The sequence below is a fragment of the Nicotiana sylvestris genome, chromosome 9, assembly GCF_000393655.2.
Source record: "Nicotiana sylvestris chromosome 9, ASM39365v2, whole genome shotgun sequence".
Classification (NCBI taxonomy): Eukaryota; Viridiplantae; Streptophyta; class Magnoliopsida; order Solanales; family Solanaceae; genus Nicotiana; species Nicotiana sylvestris.
The window spans coordinates 160,494,206-160,512,218 of NC_091065.1; the positions used below are offsets into that span (position 1 = coordinate 160,494,206).

The 18,013-nt window shown below is 38.7% G+C and overlaps 1 protein-coding gene across 1 annotated transcript; it reads right to left on the reverse strand.

Moving 5' to 3' along the window:
* Nucleotides 1-479: 479 nt before the first annotated feature.
* Nucleotides 480-1,103, reverse strand: LOC138878504 (uncharacterized mitochondrial protein AtMg00810-like). Its single transcript, XM_070158188.1, has 2 exons — nt 902-1,103; nt 480-712 (listed from the first exon to the last, which is right to left on the reverse strand). The coding sequence occupies exons 1-2, from the start codon at nt 1,101-1,103 to the stop codon at nt 480-482; spliced, it is 435 nt and encodes a 144-aa protein (XP_070014289.1).
* Nucleotides 1,104-18,013: the final 16,910 nt, after the last annotated feature.

Consider the following 18,013-nt stretch of genomic DNA (forward strand, 5'->3'; position numbering starts at 1 on the left):
TAACATTTAACCACCTAACTAACTTCTTTAACAACTAACTCTACTCATTTAACTTAACTCTAGTATAGTCATCTTGCTTAACCATAGTCAATACTCCCCCTCAAGCTGACAGTCGAATACAAATTCTTCACCTCCAGATTATGCAGCAAATGATCATGTTGTGTTTTTGCAAGACTCTTTGTAAGTATATCTGCAATTTGCTCCTTGGTAGAGACATGACTCGTTTGTATCATACCTTGGAATATTCTTTCCCTTATGAAATGACAATATATCTCAATATGTTTTGTTCTCTCATAAAATATAGGATTGACAGCAATCTGAATTGCAGCCTTGCTAGCACACCCCAATTGTACTGGTAGATGAATATCAAATCTAAGCTCTCTCAACAGACCAATAAGCCAAGTGATTTGTGTTGTGCATGTTGCCATACTTCTAAACTCAGCTTCAGCTAAACTTCTTGATACTTTTTCTTATTTCTTTTACTTCCATGAGAATAATGCATCTTTAAACTTCACAAGATAACCTGTTACAGAACTTCTAGTTTGAAGACAAGCTCCCCAGTCTGAGTCACAATAGGTAAGCAATTGGTTAGAGCTCTTTGCAGGCATAAGCAATCCTAGTCCAGTTGCTTCTTTTATGTACTTGACCACTCTTAAGGCAGCCTCCATATGAGAAACCTTTGGGCTATGCATGTACTGACTCAGTACATGAACTGTAAATACCAGGTCTAGTATGGTCATTGTGAGATACAATAGCCTACCAACAAGCCTCTGATAAGGGCCTACATCCTTTAGATTTTAATCCTTGTTGTTGCTTTGTGTGTGCTTATCATACTCATAAGATGTCAGCCTGTGGTTCAGTTCTAAAGGTGTACCAACTGGCTTAGTTCCTCCAAGTATACCTTCAGTTATTAGTTCTACGGCATATTTCCTTTGACACATCACAATACCCTTACTTGATCTTGCAAACTCAATTCCAAGGAACAACTTTAACTCTCCTAAGTCTTTCATCTTGAATTTGGTTTGCAACTTATCTCTGATTTGTTTTAGAAGATGCTGACTACTGCCTGTAATTAGTAAGTCATCTACATAGACTAACACCATTGTTATGTCACTATTAGTCTTCTTGGTGAACATAGAATAGTCATAGTGACTCTATTGAAATCCCATTTGGACCAAGGCCTCTGTCAGCTTTTTGTTCCATTGTCTAGGAGCCTGTTTAAGGCCATATAATGAATTATGGAGTTTACAGACCTTCATAGTCCCTGATAAGTTTTAAATATCTTTTCCTTATGTTTTGATAATCTAACAAACTTACTGTCAAGGACTAGATAGGGAACCTGACACACGTGGACTATACTGCAAGATTAACGGATTCCAGCTAAATGTGAACTGCTATAGCTTCAGGAGATAGGAAACCAAACAAGGACCAGATGTAAGCACGTGATTTTTGCCCTATATGAGAATTACTCCCAGAAAATTCAAAATAAAATGATTTTCCTTGGTGTGCAATTTTGAGTAGTTTTGTGACATTTTTGGATTATTATTTGTATTTGTCTGTGTTTGTTTATTTGCTAAATTAATAAAAAAATACAAAAATATGTTGCATTTGCATGTAGGATTTAATTCTATAATTGTTAGTAATTAAATTAGTTTTACAAAAAATCAAAAATTACAAAAAATATGCATCTTTTGCATTTTTAGCATTTAATGTCCAAATGAACAATTTTATGCTTAATTATTACTTAATTGTGCGTTAATTGTTATTAGTAGTTAATTTGCGCTTTTATAACTTAATTTAGTTCTTAATAATAATTTAATTATTTTTATAATTTAGTTTTAGAAAGTAAAAGAAGAAAGAATAACAAAAATACAAATAAAAATCGGATTGGGCCACTTCTTCAATTTTCAACCCTAGGCCCAAACAATTGTCCACGACCCAGTCCACTTCACACGGGTCGACCCGGTCTGCCCCATTAACCCATTAACCCAAGACCCACTCTCTTTATTTTTGTCATAACACAAAACAAAAAAAAGGAAAAAACAAAAAAGGAAAACCCTAAAACTAAGAAAGAAAACATCCGCCCCCCCAGACCCATTTTGCTCTTTCTCCTCTCAAAAAACCTTTAACCCCGTTCATGGCTGCCTCCCATGGATTTGTCTGCGTCTTCGTCGTCACCCCCCACGTCCAAACACCATAGCCCCCGGGAAACCACCTGTGTCCCCCATCCATCACCTTCCCCATCCATCGCGACTTCATCTTCGTCGTTCGACGTCAAGCTCGAGTCCGAGATCGACGTCCATAGCTGCCCTCACCCTCGTCGTCAACACTGCCCTCCTCCACCTCGCTTCTTCTGCTTTCAGCTCCATCTCCAAACGACCATAGTCCTTGAAATACCCAGCTCCACCATGTCAACGGACAGCTCGTCGACCACTGCCCCGACGCGTCGCTGCTGCCGCCGTTACAGCAGCTTCGTCGTCCTCCTCAACAAACAGCTCCTCGTTGTCCAGTTCGAACCAAACAAAACCCATCATGCTGTCGCTGCCCTCGTCGACCAGTCTCCAGCTCCTCCGTTTCGCCGCTGCAACTCAGTCCCGCCATGGACCCAGCAGGAGTTGATGCTGATGCTTCGTTTCAATGAAGGAGAAGGCTACTGGTTGCTCAGCTGCTGCCTCACTTCGTCTTCTTCACTTCCGCCTCGCACACATAGATGGGTTTTGGATGAGTTCGTCGATCATTGTTCAAGTTCGTCGTTAATTATTCGTTGTTCGTCATTTCAATCCGGTTGGTAGATTTTGAATTTTATTTTGTCCGTATTTTGTTTTGATATTTTCGAATCTAAAATCGGCAAATGTTTGTTTTGTTTATCGTTTGAATTAATTTTTAGTTCATGTTCATGTGTTGTTTGTTAAATTAATTTTTCAGATTCAAAATGAAAGGTTAATTAATTGTTTTCTTCAATTTGTTTCATGTTGTTATGAATTTTCCAGAAAATGTTAATGTTGTTTGAATCGTTAGAATCCGTCATGTTTGTTGCTTAAAAAACAGATTTAATTCATGTTCATCTTTGTTTGAAGTTCATGTTTAAATCCAGTGATTTAATGTGAGTTTATGTTTGTTTGTGATTTGTTGATTTAATTGAATCATGCATATTGTTGTTGGTATTGTTGTATCTTTGTTCATCCATTGATGATCTAAATTAACCAGGATTGGTTCCCGATATGGTTGATTTATTTCCATTAATTTGGAGTTTGTGTTGTTCATCATGTTCATATGATTTGTTGTTGAAGATTGTTGAGAAATTGGTCATCTTGACTATATTTTGGTTGAGTTATGATTAATTGATTGTTTAGAGCAGAGGGGTAATTTGGTAAATTGCATTGCATTCGGGGGGTAGATTTGTAATTGCAATAAGGTCGGAGGGGTAGTTTGGTAATTGAACATTATTTTGATTCTTTATGTTAAGCATGGGAGACAAATATAATGGGGTGGGGTTTTTGATGTACTTGTTTAATGTAATGGGGGACAAGACAAAACATAATGGGGAGGAATCTTGTACTTTTTTTAATATATAGGCATGGGGGACAAATTATAATGGGGAGGAATCTTGTACTTTTTTAATATAGGCATAGGGGACAAATTGTAATGGGTTGGGAATGTGTTAGTTATTTAATGTAGGCATGAGGGACAAAGTTTAAAATAAAGAAAACATTAATTAGTGAGACAAAACATGCCATTGGGGGAATAATTTTGGGGGTTGGGAATTCAAGACAAGGTCTTGCTATATATATGTGGTCATTTGACACATTAAAGGGGGAACTTGAACATTGAGAGGATTTTTAGAGAGAAGAAAAAAGGTTGAACATTATTGAGAGATTATTGTTGAGAGACTTTTACACTTGAGAGTTGACATACTTTTATACTGGAGAGAGTCTGTGATAGTAAAAGAGAAAGACAATTTGAACTTTCACTCGAACAATTCTGTTTGCTTTTCTTCGAGTGTTATTCAAAAATCCGAAGCTGCTGCATCTCGTATCTTTTCTCTCTTCTGCTTTGACTGCGATTGTACTTTTGCACTGCTGAGTTTTCAATCTGTTACTGGGTCATTCTACTGGTTGTTACTGGTTTCGCGGTGTTGCTGAACCTGTTGTTGCTGTGTTATTACTGCTGCTGACTCCTACTTCTTTTGTTCTTGTATTGCTGTTTCCAGGTACACATTTGTACACTCTTGGTTCGAAGCAAAAAATGAAATATTAATCAGGATCCTGTTCCTGTTGAATTCTTTTGTCTGGATTTGTGTTTGAATAGTAATTTCCCTCTCTTGGTGTAAAAATGTAGTTGATTGATTAAATGAGCAATGATGTCGCATATGTATAACTTCTTCATCTAATAATGTTAGTTTACATTAATCGAAGAATAGTTAATCTGTTTTGATATTATTGTGTATTTATCTCATGTTCTAGCAAATAATAAAATGTGGAATGAAAGCAGTTTTTCCTTGTACAAACGCGATCGCAATTTTCCGTTCACATTAGCCGTAACTTAATAACTAATAAGTTGCGTTTTTCAGCATGTAAATAATTAGGAGATTTTTCTTTTATTTTAGAGACAAACTTAATAGAAAAATGTAGTCGCTATAGGTTTATCCTTTTTAAAATAAAAATGAGACGAGCCTCGCCAAATAAATCACAAACCGCCGGGGCCCTCAATAAAATACATAACCATTGACTAGACTTTGGATTTGGCCGTTTAATGAACCTTCACGGCCTCCTCCTAAAATAACAATACGTTAGACTCTTTAAGACGCGCCTTAATAAATCTTACCTTCCTAAACTCGGGTGCACATTTATGTGACCCAAATCCAATTCTCAACGGAGTCGAAATGTGTTTCTAATCACGGGTACATTGATTGTGACGTGGTTCGAGATGCGTGTCCATGACGTTGCAAATTCATTTTAAAAAATAAGAATGAGATGAGCCTCGCCAAATAAAATACAAATTGCGGGGCCCTCAGTAAATATTTGCTTTAAAAATTGTTTAGACTTCGGGATGGACCGTTTAGTAAAATTCCACGGTCCTACCCAAAATAAATACGTTAGTCGCTTTAGGCGCGCCTTTAATAATTTAATTTCCTTAAACTCGGGTGCACATTGATGTGACCCAAATCCAAATCTCAACGGAGTCAAAGTGTGTCGACGACCACGGGTACATTGATTGTAACGTGGTTCGAGATACATTTTTATAACGTTGCAATTCTTGATAAAAATAACAGTAAATGATAAAAGCGGTTGAAAGATAAAATTTGCACATAAGTTCATATTGTATTTAAAATCAGATAAATAAGCCAAATATAACAGTTGAGCGACCGTGCTAGAACCACGGAACTCGGGAATGCCTAACACCTTCTCCCGGGTTAACAGAATTCCTTATCCGGATTTCTGGTACGCAGACTGTAATATAGAGTCATTCTTTTCCTCGATTCGGGATTAAAATTGGTGACTTGGGACACCCTAAATCTCCCAAGTGGCGACTCTGAAATAAATAAACCAATCCCGTTTCGATTGTCCTTTAATTGGAAAAACTCCCTTGCACCCTCGCGGGTGCGGAAAAAGGAGGTGTGACAGCTCTGGCGACTCTGCTGGGGATAAAACCCAGAACCACTGGTTCAGGGTTAAGAATTCGAGCTTAGATAAATTGTTATATTTGGCTTTATCTGATTTTTACATGTTTTGAGCCTAATGTGCTAAATGCTGCTTTTACCGCTTTGATATTATCTGAACTGTATATAAATTGTGCCGAAACCTTTCTCTTCTTACCTCCGGGGATGTGCTCACTGGTTGAGACTCCCTATTCTGTTAGTGTCATACCCTAAATAAAAGAGGCTCGGAAAGTTTCTAAGCCGGCTGGCCTTTTGGTTCCCGGAAAGGAGCTCCTTCCTCAACTCGAGTTGTCCGCTCGGGTACACTGTCTAGAACACCGACCCAGGTTTTGAACATAGAATAACGTGACTTCATGCCGGATCCCTAGTAGGAACGCTTATTTGCATCACGTTGCATTTGACTTAGGGGACTCAACACAGGGGTTGGGTCCGTCTAGGACTAGCAACCTGATATGAAAAGACCATCCTGATGCATCCTATTTGTTTTCCGTGCATTTATTTTGTCTCGCTGACCGGTGTTTGAATATTATGAATATTGTGAAATCGAAAAATAGCGGTTAGGGAATTGATTGTTTATTTTTGAAAAAAACCAATACCCCAATACTGTCAAAACTCTGCCGAAATTTTGAGAAAATAAGAATGTCTTATTAGTTTGTTTTATTAAAAGCAAAGGAAAAATAGAAAAAAAGAGTCGTTGTTCTGTCTTGTTTTTCAAAAAAATAGAAAAGGAAAATAATTTGTCTTGCCATGAAAATGAAAATGAAAAAGAGTCTTTCATTATTTGTCGCAAATATATATATATATATATATATATATATATATCCGAAAAGTTTTTTTATTTCCGAAAGATATATATATCTTTATTTGCTGCAAAGGGTATTTGTCTTGCCAAGAAAATTCAAAGTAAAATTCCAAAAAGATATGTCTTGCAAAAATAATATAAATATCTTTATTTTCCATTGTTGATAAAACACAAATAATAAAAATGCTTTCTTTTTTTTAAAAAATAAAAAAAAATAAAAAAATCCGAAAATATTTTGATTCTTCTTTCAAATTGAAAAGAAAATTCAAAATTCAAAAAATACTTTTTAGAAGCATTTCTTTTATTAAAAGTAAAATTCCAAAAATATTTTCTTTTTTCTTTAGAATAAAAACAAATGAAAATTCAGAAAAACAAATATCTTCCTTTTACTTTTGAAATTCTCAAAGTTCAAATCAAAAGAAAAGGAATTTTTACAAGTCTTTCTTTCAAAAGAAAATCAATCAAAAAAAATACTTCCTTTCTTCTTTTGAAGCAGTTCTTTCACAAATTTCAATTAAAAAAAATGTTAGTTCATTTACTTATTCATGATCAGCCCGAACTACGCGGGTTTGATTCTCACCGGATGTGAGATACGTAGGCAACCCTCATCGGGTCCAACCCCACCTTTTGCTAAAATAGCCAAAAACAAAAAAAATAATAATAAAATAATAATATGTCAAATTTTAATTTTGTCATAAAGAAGTCGGGTGACGTTGTTTTATCAAGACATAGCCGAATGTTCCCGAAAGGGACGCCGGAAGGCTGACTTTGCATAAACAGCCACCTTTGGGTCATTTTTAAGATTTGGTCCAGTTGACCCACACAGCCTTAAAAATCTTCGTCCCCGAGGCGTTGAAAGGCCGTGTTTTCAATATTGACTTTTCTAATTCGAAAAACGATAAAAAGAGTCATAAATAAGTCGGGTGATGCTGTTTTGTCAGAAATAGCCGAATGTTCCCGAAAGGGACGCCGGAAGGCTGACTTTGCATAAACAGCCACTTTTGGGTCATATTTAAGATTTGGTCCAGTTGACCCACACAGCCTTAAAAATCTTCGTCCCCGAGACGTTGAAAGGCCGTGTTTGCAGTATTGAGTTTTCTAATTTGAAAATCGATAAAAAGAGTCATAAATAAGTCAGGTGATGTTGTTTTGTCATAAATAGCCTAATGTTCCCGAAAGGGACGCCAGAAGGCTGACTTTGCATAAACAGCCACCTTTTGGGTCATGTTTAGGAGTTTGGTCCAATTGACCCGCACAGCCTTAAAAATCTTCGTCCTCGAGGCGCTGAAGGGCCGTGTTTGCAACTCCACGTTTTCATTGTAATTTGAAAAAAAAACAAAGAGTCAGCAGTTAGGTGAATACCGTTCGGATTTTTGGTCAAAATAAGCCGACCTAGCTTCGGCCGCGTCTTAAACCGTTCTTGCCAAAATAGCCTTAGAGTATCTTTCAGTTGTCGAAAGGTTATTTTCGTAAAAGAACGGACAAGTTTGTAAAAGTGTCATAAAATAATCCTCTTCGGCCTCGAATTCATGTGGAATTTGGAAGGGGCCACACGTTTGCAAAAATAACCGTTCGGTTGCATTTGTCAAACAGAGAAAGGGGGTCAGCCTTTTGTTTTTGAGTTTGTAAATCTTTTGATTAGAATATGTGGGTTGTTTGATTTTCAAGTTTGCAGGTCATCTTCAAACCTTTGAAACCTAGTTTGTTTTAAAATTGAAAAATGTGTATTATTGTTTAGCTTTTATTGGTCCGAACTACGCAAGGTCTGATTCATGCGGGGTCATGATACGTAGGCAATCTCCATAAGATTCGACCGCTTTTAATAAAGAAAGAAAGAAAGAAAAAAGAGAAAAAGAAAATACAAAATAAAATAAAATACAGGGTTTCCCAAAGTGCTTTAAAAGGGGACAAATGAGCAAGCCGGGATGACGCATGTTGTTTGAAGCAAAGCATGTAGAAACGGTTAACTGCCTAGGAGCATTACATCCTCTATGTGTTGTGATCAAATCTGTTAAACTCTAACGCTAACAAAGCTTGTTGTTGTCTGAAACCAGACAAGTTAGTTGTTAAAGAACTCTGGCAACACACTCCTATCAAACCAGATCCAAAGGACCGGTAGCAACAAGCATGACTACTTCAGAGAATAGTAATGAGGAAGAAAGGCCGATGAGCCAGTTGTTAAAAGAAGCGATGGAAAAGATTGAAAGGATGGGACTAGAGATGAATGCAATGCAGCTAGCCCTAGCCAAAACACAAAAGAGCCCTGAGACACTGGGGCACATGCCGGAATACCCTCACTCCGGCCCTTCAACAAGCCATCCGAATCCCCGTTATCATCAAGAAAGAAGCCCTCATGATTCCCAAGCTCCACCGCCCCATCAACCTCTCCCAATACCAAATGTTCCGACTTATATGGGACCCACATCAGCCACCCTGCAAAGATCAAACAGCGAGCCATTGCTTTAGGCTCCCGATACGCAATACTATCCCCCTGAGCCTACATTCCATGCCCCCGAACCACATGCCTACAATCCACATTTGGAGGCACCGGCAGAAATTGAAAAGCCGGTTAAAGCCCCAGAACAAGATGAGGTATTGAGTAAATTCAAAAGCCTGGAGCAGTCCTTCAGGAACCTGCATGGATTGGGCAACCAGGTCAGCGTGGCCTACAAAGATCTATGCCCTTTCCCGGATGTCCAACTCCTGGCTGGGTTCAAGATGCCTAAGTTTGATTTATATGAAGGGCACGGTGATCCCATGGCACATTTGCGGGGATTCTGTAGTAAAATGAGAGGGGCAGGCGGTAAAGATGAACTGCTGATAGCCTATTTTGGCCAAAGTCTGAGCGGATCGGCACTCGAATGGTATACCAAACAGGATTCCAGCAGATGGTACACTTGGGATGATCTGGCGCAGGCTTTTGCAGGTCATTTCCAATACAATCTCGAGATAGTCCCTGACCGTCTCACGTTGTTGAGGACCGGGAAGAAGCCCGGGGAAAGTTTTCGCGAGTTCGGGTTCCGCTGGAGAGAGCAAGCAGCCAGAGTCGATCCTCCCATGAGAGAGGGAGAGATGGTGGACTACTTCTTACAAACCTTGGAGCCAACTTACTTTGGTCATCTAGTGACGACAGTTGGTAAATCTTTCAATGAAGTAGTTAAAATGGGCGGTATGATCGAAGAGGGACTCAGGTCCAACAAAATCCTGAGCTATTCGGCAATCAAAGCAACCACTCAGGCCATCCAGAGCGGCACTGAGGGTGTACTGGGGAAGGAGAAGAAAGAAGATGTCACGACCGTTGAGTCTGGAGCCTGGTTCGGATCTAGAGGCCCGTCACCCTACTATAGCCAACCACGACCCTACCACCAAAATTACCCCCGCACTCTATATAGCCCTCCACGACATTATTACTCACTGCCAGATCCCCATTTTTCCGTTCATCATGCACAAACCTATACCCACTCTCCAGCACACGCACAATGGCGTGCACCGGCTCCCCAAAATACATACCCACCTCCACCAAACATATATCCACTTCCAAGGGCCTATAGAAATCCTCCAGGGTCAGGTTTCCGGGGGAATCAAGCTTTTAAGAATGAGAGGAAGCAGAAATATACTCCGCTGGGAGAATCCTATACTACCGTGTTCCACAAATTGAGGCAGTTAGGCCTATTGAATCCTATTGAGCCCAATTTACCAAATCCCCTTCCTGAAAATCTTGACCCTTTAGCAAGTTGTGAATATTGTTCGGGGGCTCCCGGACACGATACCGAGATATGTTGGAAGTTGAAGAATGTCGTGTAAGAACTCATCAACACAAATAGGATCGAGGTTCAGGTTCCATAGCCGCCAAACATTAATGACGATCCATGCCGGTGAAAATAAATGAAAAATTGGACGGTCAACAATTGGATGGCTACTCCTCGTCCTATCCGAAGGGAGTCTTGGTAGTGGGCTCTGATTTTTCTTTCTTGTTTGGATTATTGCAGAGTTGTAATCCAGTTTTGTTTTAGTGTGAAACTCTGTTATCCCGTATTTCTATAAAGCGAAAGCTTTTCTCTTCTTATTTTGTTTTAAGTCTGTTTTCTTACTTTTCTCTTTCTAAACAAAGCTCTTTATACTGATTCCAATGACGTGGCATGCATAACGGATCTTCAACTTAGTCTAAAAATCAATCTGATTCTGAACTGATTATACAAAAGGTCAATCACGATGACGAATCGGGATACGATGATAATAAAGCCTTCAAAGAGACAAACAGAGAGTTAAGCTAGTTAGAAGAGAAATCCAAGCCCAACTTAAATGACGCATAAGACATCAATTTAGGGGATGCAGACGATATCAGGAAATTTAAAGAGGGACAGCAAGTGTTGAAACGGATCCTCCCACATCAGGCCAAAACAAAATGGCAAATTTGTCCCGAATTGGCAGTGACCGTCTATTGTGACCAAGATGTTATCCAGTTGCACTTCATGTCAGACAGATGTCGAGGGAAGATGCATCGACATGTCTATTAATTGTTGTTTGTTTGTTTATACTTGGCATTTATCGTAGAATGAAATGACGGAGGCAATTTTTTATTCTATCCAAACATTTTAACCTTTGCTTCCCCTTTTGAGCCTTATTTATTATTTCATACCCCTCTTTTGGAATCAGTAATGAAAATAAGAAAAAAAGAGAAGAAAATATAATGATAATAAAAACAAAAGAAAAGTCACAAAAAAAAGAAAAAAAAAGGAAAAAAAAAGGGAGTTGTGAACTATGTTTGACCTGATTCCTCAAAGAAGGATACGTAGGCGCCTCACGGCTCGGTCATAGTGTAACCAAAAAATAAGAATCCCCAAGCAAGAAACTGGGGCAGAAGTTATGTTTGTAATGTTGGGAAAGAAGTTCGATTCCAAGAGTTGTAATGGTTTTTACCCATCAGAATTATTTTGAACCCTTTTTGATGCCCTCTTTTTCTTTTAGCCATAAACAAAAAAAACCCATGTTGATGTCCAAAAAAGACCTCCCGATCAGAATCCGAGGAAAGCCAAGTTTAAGCAAATAAAAGCAGAGAAAGTCGGCAACGAATTGATAACCTAAAGAATCCCCAGCAAAGAGTCATATTGGCACCATAAGGCGACGAGAATTGAGAGAAATGAGAGAGTCTCATCAGTGAAAACCCCTCGAAGGGCACTATGAGGCGACAAGGATATAAAGGGGGCTAGCAAGATAAGATTGGCAAAAAATGGGCCGCATCCGGCGAAAGTTGGGCTTCTGCACATCCCCAGCAAAGAGTCATGTCGGTAACACTCCAATCTCCAGCTTAGAAAATAAAATGAGAAGAGTCTTATCGGTGAAAACCTTCACAGGCACCATAAGGCGACGAGAATTGAGAGAAATGAGAGAGCCTCATCAGTGAAAACCCCTCGAAGGGCACTATGAGGCGACAAGGATATAAAGGGGGCTAGCAAGATAAGATCCGCATCCGGCGAAAGTTGGGCTTCTGCACATCCCCAGCAAAGTAAGGCCGTCAGAAAAATTGATCGATATGAATAGACTGAGTTGGTTAATCCAGAAATGCATGACATGATCATTGGGATTGATTGTACCATTCGGATAAGTTCTTTATTTTTTCTTTCTCCAACATTTGTTCAGAAAGACTTTTTCTTTCATCTTTTTAAAGTCATCACTTTTTATTTTGGGTTTATAGTGTTTTTCTCCAGTAGTTTGGTTTTTAGAAGGATTTTGTTTTTCAGAGCTTACTACTAATTGCCAAAATGCTGCGAAGCAAAAGGCGAACAGGACATGCCAAAGATAATACAATGAAACGGAAAAGACATTTGTTGCAAGACCGAATGATGAGTTGGCCTAAATGTCAAGGGGGTATAGTGAAAAAGGGGTCGAGATGCAAGAGCATCCTTGGCCGATCATCGACCAAATTCCAAAAAAGGTCGGACAATGTGGAGCAAGGAAAGAAGAGGAAAAACCACCCCCAACGGGAATGTGTTCACCAGCAGGGACATGATCCCCAACAGTAATATCATCCCCAATAAATAGTATCATCCCCAGCAAGTTCTGATAGTGTAATGGAACGCCGAAAAAAAAAGAAAAAAAAAAAAAAAGAGAAAAAAAAAGGGAAAGCAACCATGTTTTTTTTCTTTTAAAACTAACAAAATCTTTCTTTGATTTGAAGCAGGGAAAAGAAATGTTACAGATGGCGGAAGAACATGCCATAAAGAAGATCATCAAACCGGGGCAGAAAATTTTCTCATCGCGAAAATTTTCTAAAAAAAAAACAGGCGCCCACCTGAATAACGAAAGGAATACTTTTCTGTCTGTTCATTTCAGGCACCCACCTGTATAACAAGGGAATACATCTCATGTCTTTACCATCAGGCGCCCACCTATATAACAAGGGAATACATTCCATGCCTTTACCAATAGGAGATACACTTCCTAGGTCTAGTTTTGCCAATAGGAGACGCACTTCCTAAGTTTTACCCATATGAGACGCATTTCCTCCTAAGTTTAATTTTACCCATAGGAGACGCATTTCCTCCTAAGTTTAATTTTACCTATAGGAGACACATTTCCTCCTAAGTTTAGTTTTACCAGTCCTAAGTTGTTGTTGAAATCAGGAGCCCGCCTGAAGAGAGGAATGGCGTTTATTTTAAAAGTTGAAGTTGGGAGCCCGCCCAGATAACAGAGGCATACATTTCAGTCTTTACATTTCCAGAGTTGAAGTTGGGAGCCCGCCCAGATAACAGAGGCATACATTCAGTCTTTATTTTCATGTGTTGAAGTTGGGAGCCCGCCCATAATAACAGAGGAATACATTCAGTTTTTACTTTCAAGTGTTGAAGTTGGGAGCCCGCCCAGATAACAGAGGCATACATTTCAGTCTTTACTTTCAAGTGTTGAAGTTGGGAGCCCGCCCAGATAACAGAGGCATACATTCCAGTCTTTATTTTCAAGCATTGAAGTTGGGAGCCCGCCCTTAATAACATAGGCATACATTCAGTCTTTATATTTCAAGCGTTGAAGTTGGGAGCCCGCCCAGATAACAGAGGCATACATTTCAGTCTTTAATTTTCAAGTGTTGAAGTTGGGAGCCCGCCCATACAACAGAGGCATACGTTTCAAGATCAAGTCAGAGGACAATAAAATAGAGGGTTACAGCAGGAATCCCCTACAGGAAACAATAAAATCCCCAGCACCGGGAAACAGAAGGTTACAAGAGATCCCAGCACAAATTCAGGCGCATGAGTCAAAAGGAAGAAAAGAGACGTCTTGAAAGAAGCAGCTGGTGAACATTAAATCATGCCCAACATAACAAGTCTGATGAAGAAAGCCATGTCCCCAGCGGACCGAGCAAAATGATGAAAACTGGTATTCAGAAAAGCAAATGGCCAGTATCATTCCAAGTTCAAGGAAGAAAAGCACCGGAGAAAACAAAAGTCGATAAGAAAGCAAGGCAACAAGAACAAATTTCAGTCTAGCCTAGCTTCTTGTTTTATTTTGAGCACGGTGTAATAAGGAGATCGGTAAGCAGTGATAACAGCATGCAACAGTAGTAACATTGCAGTCCCACGGTAGTCCCAGCTACCAAAACTTCCCGAATACATTAACCTGATTCCCCTTTTAGCCAGGGATATGTAGGAAACCTTTGAAGCAAAGGTTCGGTTAAAATCTTTTTTCAAAAAATGCTTCACACGGAGTACTCGGACGGGCAAAAATCGCTCGCTTTATCTTTGTGCAAAAACCCTTCGTGTCTTCGGGCAAAGAGGGCAGCTGTAAGCACGTGATTTTTGCCCTATATGAGAATTACTCCCAGAAAATTCAAAATAAAATGATTTTCCTTGGTGTGCAATTTTGAGTAGTTTTGTGACATTTTTGGATTATTATTTGTATTTGTCTGTGTTTGTTTATTTGCTAAATTAATAAAAAATACAAAAATATGTCGCATTTGCATGTAGGATTTAATTCTATAATTGTTAGTAATTAAATTAGTTTTACAAAAAATCAAAAATTACAAAAAATATGCATCTTTTGCATTTTTAGCATTTAATGTCCAAATGAACAATTTTATGCTTAATTATTACTTAATTGTGCGTTAATTGTTATTAGTAGTTAATTTGCGCTTTTATAACTTAATTTAGTTCTTAATAATAATTTAATTATTTTTATAATTTAGTTTTAGAAAGTAAAAGAAGAAAGAATAACAAAAATACAAATAAAAATCGGATTGGGCCACTTCTTCAATTTTCAATCCCAGGCCCAAACAATTGTCCACGACCCAGTCCACTTCACACGGGTCGACCCGGTCTGCCCCATTAACCCATTAACCCAAGACCCACTCTTCATTTTTGTCATAACACAAAACAAAAAAAGGAAAAACAAAAAAAAATAAAACCCTAAAACTAAGAAAGAAAACATCCGCCCCCCCAGACCCATTTTGCTCTTTCTCCTCTCAAAAAACCTTTAACCCCGTTCATGGCTTCCTCCCATGGATTTTTCTACGTCTTCGTCGTCACCCCCCACGTCCAAACACCATAGCCCCCGGGAAACCACCTGTGTCCACCATCCATCACCTTCCCCATCCATCGCGACTTCATCTTCGTCGTTCGACGTCAAGCTCGAGTCCGAGCTCGACGTCCATGGATGCCCTCACCCTCGTCGTCAACACTGCCCTCCTCCACCTCGCTTCTTCTGCTTTCAGCTCCATCTCCAAATGACCATAGTCCTTGAAATACCTAGCTCCGCCATGTCGACGGACAGCTCGTCGACCACTGCCCCGACGCGTCACTGCTGCCGCCGTTACAGCAGCTTCGTCGTCCTCCTCAACGAACAGCTACACGTCGTCCAGTTCGAACCAAACAAGACCCATCATGCTGTCGCTGCCCTCGTCGACCAGTCTCCAGCTCCTCCGTTTCGCCGCTGCAACTCAGTCCCGCCATGGACCCAGCAGGAGTTGATGCTGATGCTTCGTTTCAATGAAGGAGAAGGCTACTGATTGCTCAGCTGCTGCCTCACTTCGTCTTCTTCACTTCCGCCTCGCACACATGGATGGGTTTTGGACGAGTTCGTCGATCATTGTTCGAGTTCGTCGTTAATTGTTCGTTGTTCGTCATTTCAATCCGGTTGGTAGATTTTGAATTTTATTTTGTCCGTATTTTGTTTTGATATTTTCGAATCTAAAATCGGCAAATGTTTGTTTTGTTTATCGTTTGAATTAATTTTTAGTTCATGTTCATGTGTTGTTTGTTAAATTAATTTTTCAGATTCAAAATGAAAGGTTAATTAATTGTTTTCTTCAATTTGTTTCATGTTGTTATGAATTTTCCAGAAAATGTTAATGTTGTTTGAATCGTTAGAATCCGTCATGTTTGTTGCTTAAAAAACAGATTTAATTCATGTTCATCTTTGTTTGAAGTTCATGTTTAAATCCAGTGATTTAATGTGAGTTTATGTTTGTTTGTGATTTGTTGATTTAATTGAATCATGCATATTGTTGTTGGTATTGTTGTATCTTTGTTCATCCATTGATGATCTAAATTAACCAGGATTGGTTCCCGATATGGTTGATTTATTTCCATTAATTTGGAGTTTGTGTTGTTCATCATGTTCATATGATTTGTTGTTGAAGATTGTTGAGAAATTGGTCATCTTGACTATATTTTGGTTGAGTTATGATTAATTGATTGTTTAGAGCAGAGGGGTGATTTGGTAAATTGCATTGCATTCGGGGGTAGATTTGTAATTGCAATAAGGTCGGAGGGGTAGTTTGGTAATTGAACATTATTTTGATTCTTTATGTTAAGCATGGGAGACAAATATAATGGGGTGGGGTTTTTGATGTACTTGTTTAATGTAATGGGGGACAAGACAAAACATAATGGGAAGGAATCTTGTACTTTTTTTAATATATAGGCATGGGGGACAAATTATAATGGGGAGGAATCTTGTACTTTTTTAATATAGGCATGGGGGACAAATTGTAATGGGTTGGGAATGTGTTAGTTATTTAATGTAGGCATGACGGACAAAGTTTAAAATAAAGAAAACATTAATTAGTGGGACAAAACATGCCATTGGGGGAATAATTTTGGGGGTTGGGAATTCAAGACAAGGTCTTGCTATATATATATGGTCATTTGACACATTAAAGGGGGAACTTGAACATTGAGAGGATTTTTAGAGAGAAGAAAAAAGGTTGAACATTATTGTGAGATTATTGTTGAGAGACTTTTACACTTGAGAGTTGACATACTTTTATACTGGAGAGAGTCTGTGATAGTAAAAGAGAAAGACAATTTGAACTTTCACTCGAACAATTCTATTTGCTTTTCTTCGAGTGTTATTCAAAAATCCGAAGCTGCTGCATCTCGTATCTTTTCTCTCTTCTGCTTTGACTACGATTGTACTTTTGCACTGCTGAGTTTTCAATCTGTTATTGGGTCATTCTACTGGTTGTTACTGGTTTCGCGGTGTTGCTGAACCTGTTGTTGCTGTGTTATTACTGCTGCTGACTCCTACTTCTTTTGTTCTTGTATTGCTGTTTCCAGGTACACATTTGTACACTCTTGGTTCGAAGCAAAAAATGAAATATTAATCAGGCTCCTGTTCCTGTTGAATTCTTTTGTTTGGATTTGTGTTTGAATATTAATTTCCCTCTCTTGGTGTAAAAATGTAGTTGATTGATTAAATGAGCAATGATGTCGCATATGTATAACTTCTTCATCTAATAATGTTAGTTTACATTAATCGAAGAATAGTTAATCTGTTTTGATATTATTGTGTATTTATCTCATGTTCTAGCAAATAATAAAATGTGGAATGAAAGCAGTTTTTCCTTGTACAAACGCGATCGCAATTTTCCGTTCACATTAGCCGTAACTTAATAACTAATAAGTTGCGTTTTTCAGCATGTAAATAATTAGGAGATTTTTCTTTTATTTTAGAGACAAACTTAATAGAAAAATGTAGTCGCTATAGGTTTATCCTTTTTAAAATAAAAATGAGACGAGCCTCGCCAAATAAATCACAAACCGCCGGGGCCCTCAATAAAATACATAACCATTGACTAGACTTTGGATTTGGCCGTTTAATGAACCTTCACGGCCTCCTCCTAAAATAACAATACGTTAGACTCTTTAAGACGCGCCTTAATAAATCTTACCTTCCTAAACTCGGGTGCACATTTATGTGACCCAAATCCAATTCTCAACGGAGTCGAAATGTGTTTCTAATCACGGGTACATTGATTGTGACGTGGTTCGAGATGCGTGTCCATGACGTTGCAAATTCATTTTAAAAAAATAAGAATGAGATGAGCCTCGCCCAATAAAATACAAATTTGCGGGGCCCTCGGTAAATATTTGCCTTAAAAATTGTTTAGACTTCGGGATGGACCGTTTAGTAAAATTCCACGGTCCTACCCAAAATAAATACGTTAGTCGCTTTAGGCGCGCCTTTAATAATTTAATTTCCTTAAACTCGGGTGCACATTGATGTGACCCAAATCCAAATCTCAACGGAGTCAAAGTGTGTCGACGACCACGGGTACA

Excerpts from the sequence above, each read along its gene's own strand:
- LOC138878504 (XM_070158188.1), bottom strand. The coding sequence starts at position 1,103 with ATGGTGTTAGTCTATGTAGATGACTTACTAATTACAGGCAGTAGTCAG. Across the intron at positions 713-901 it reads CGTAGAACTAATAACTGAAG|TTCATGTACTGAGTCAGTAC; the intron begins GTATACTTGGAG and ends TGGTATTTACAG.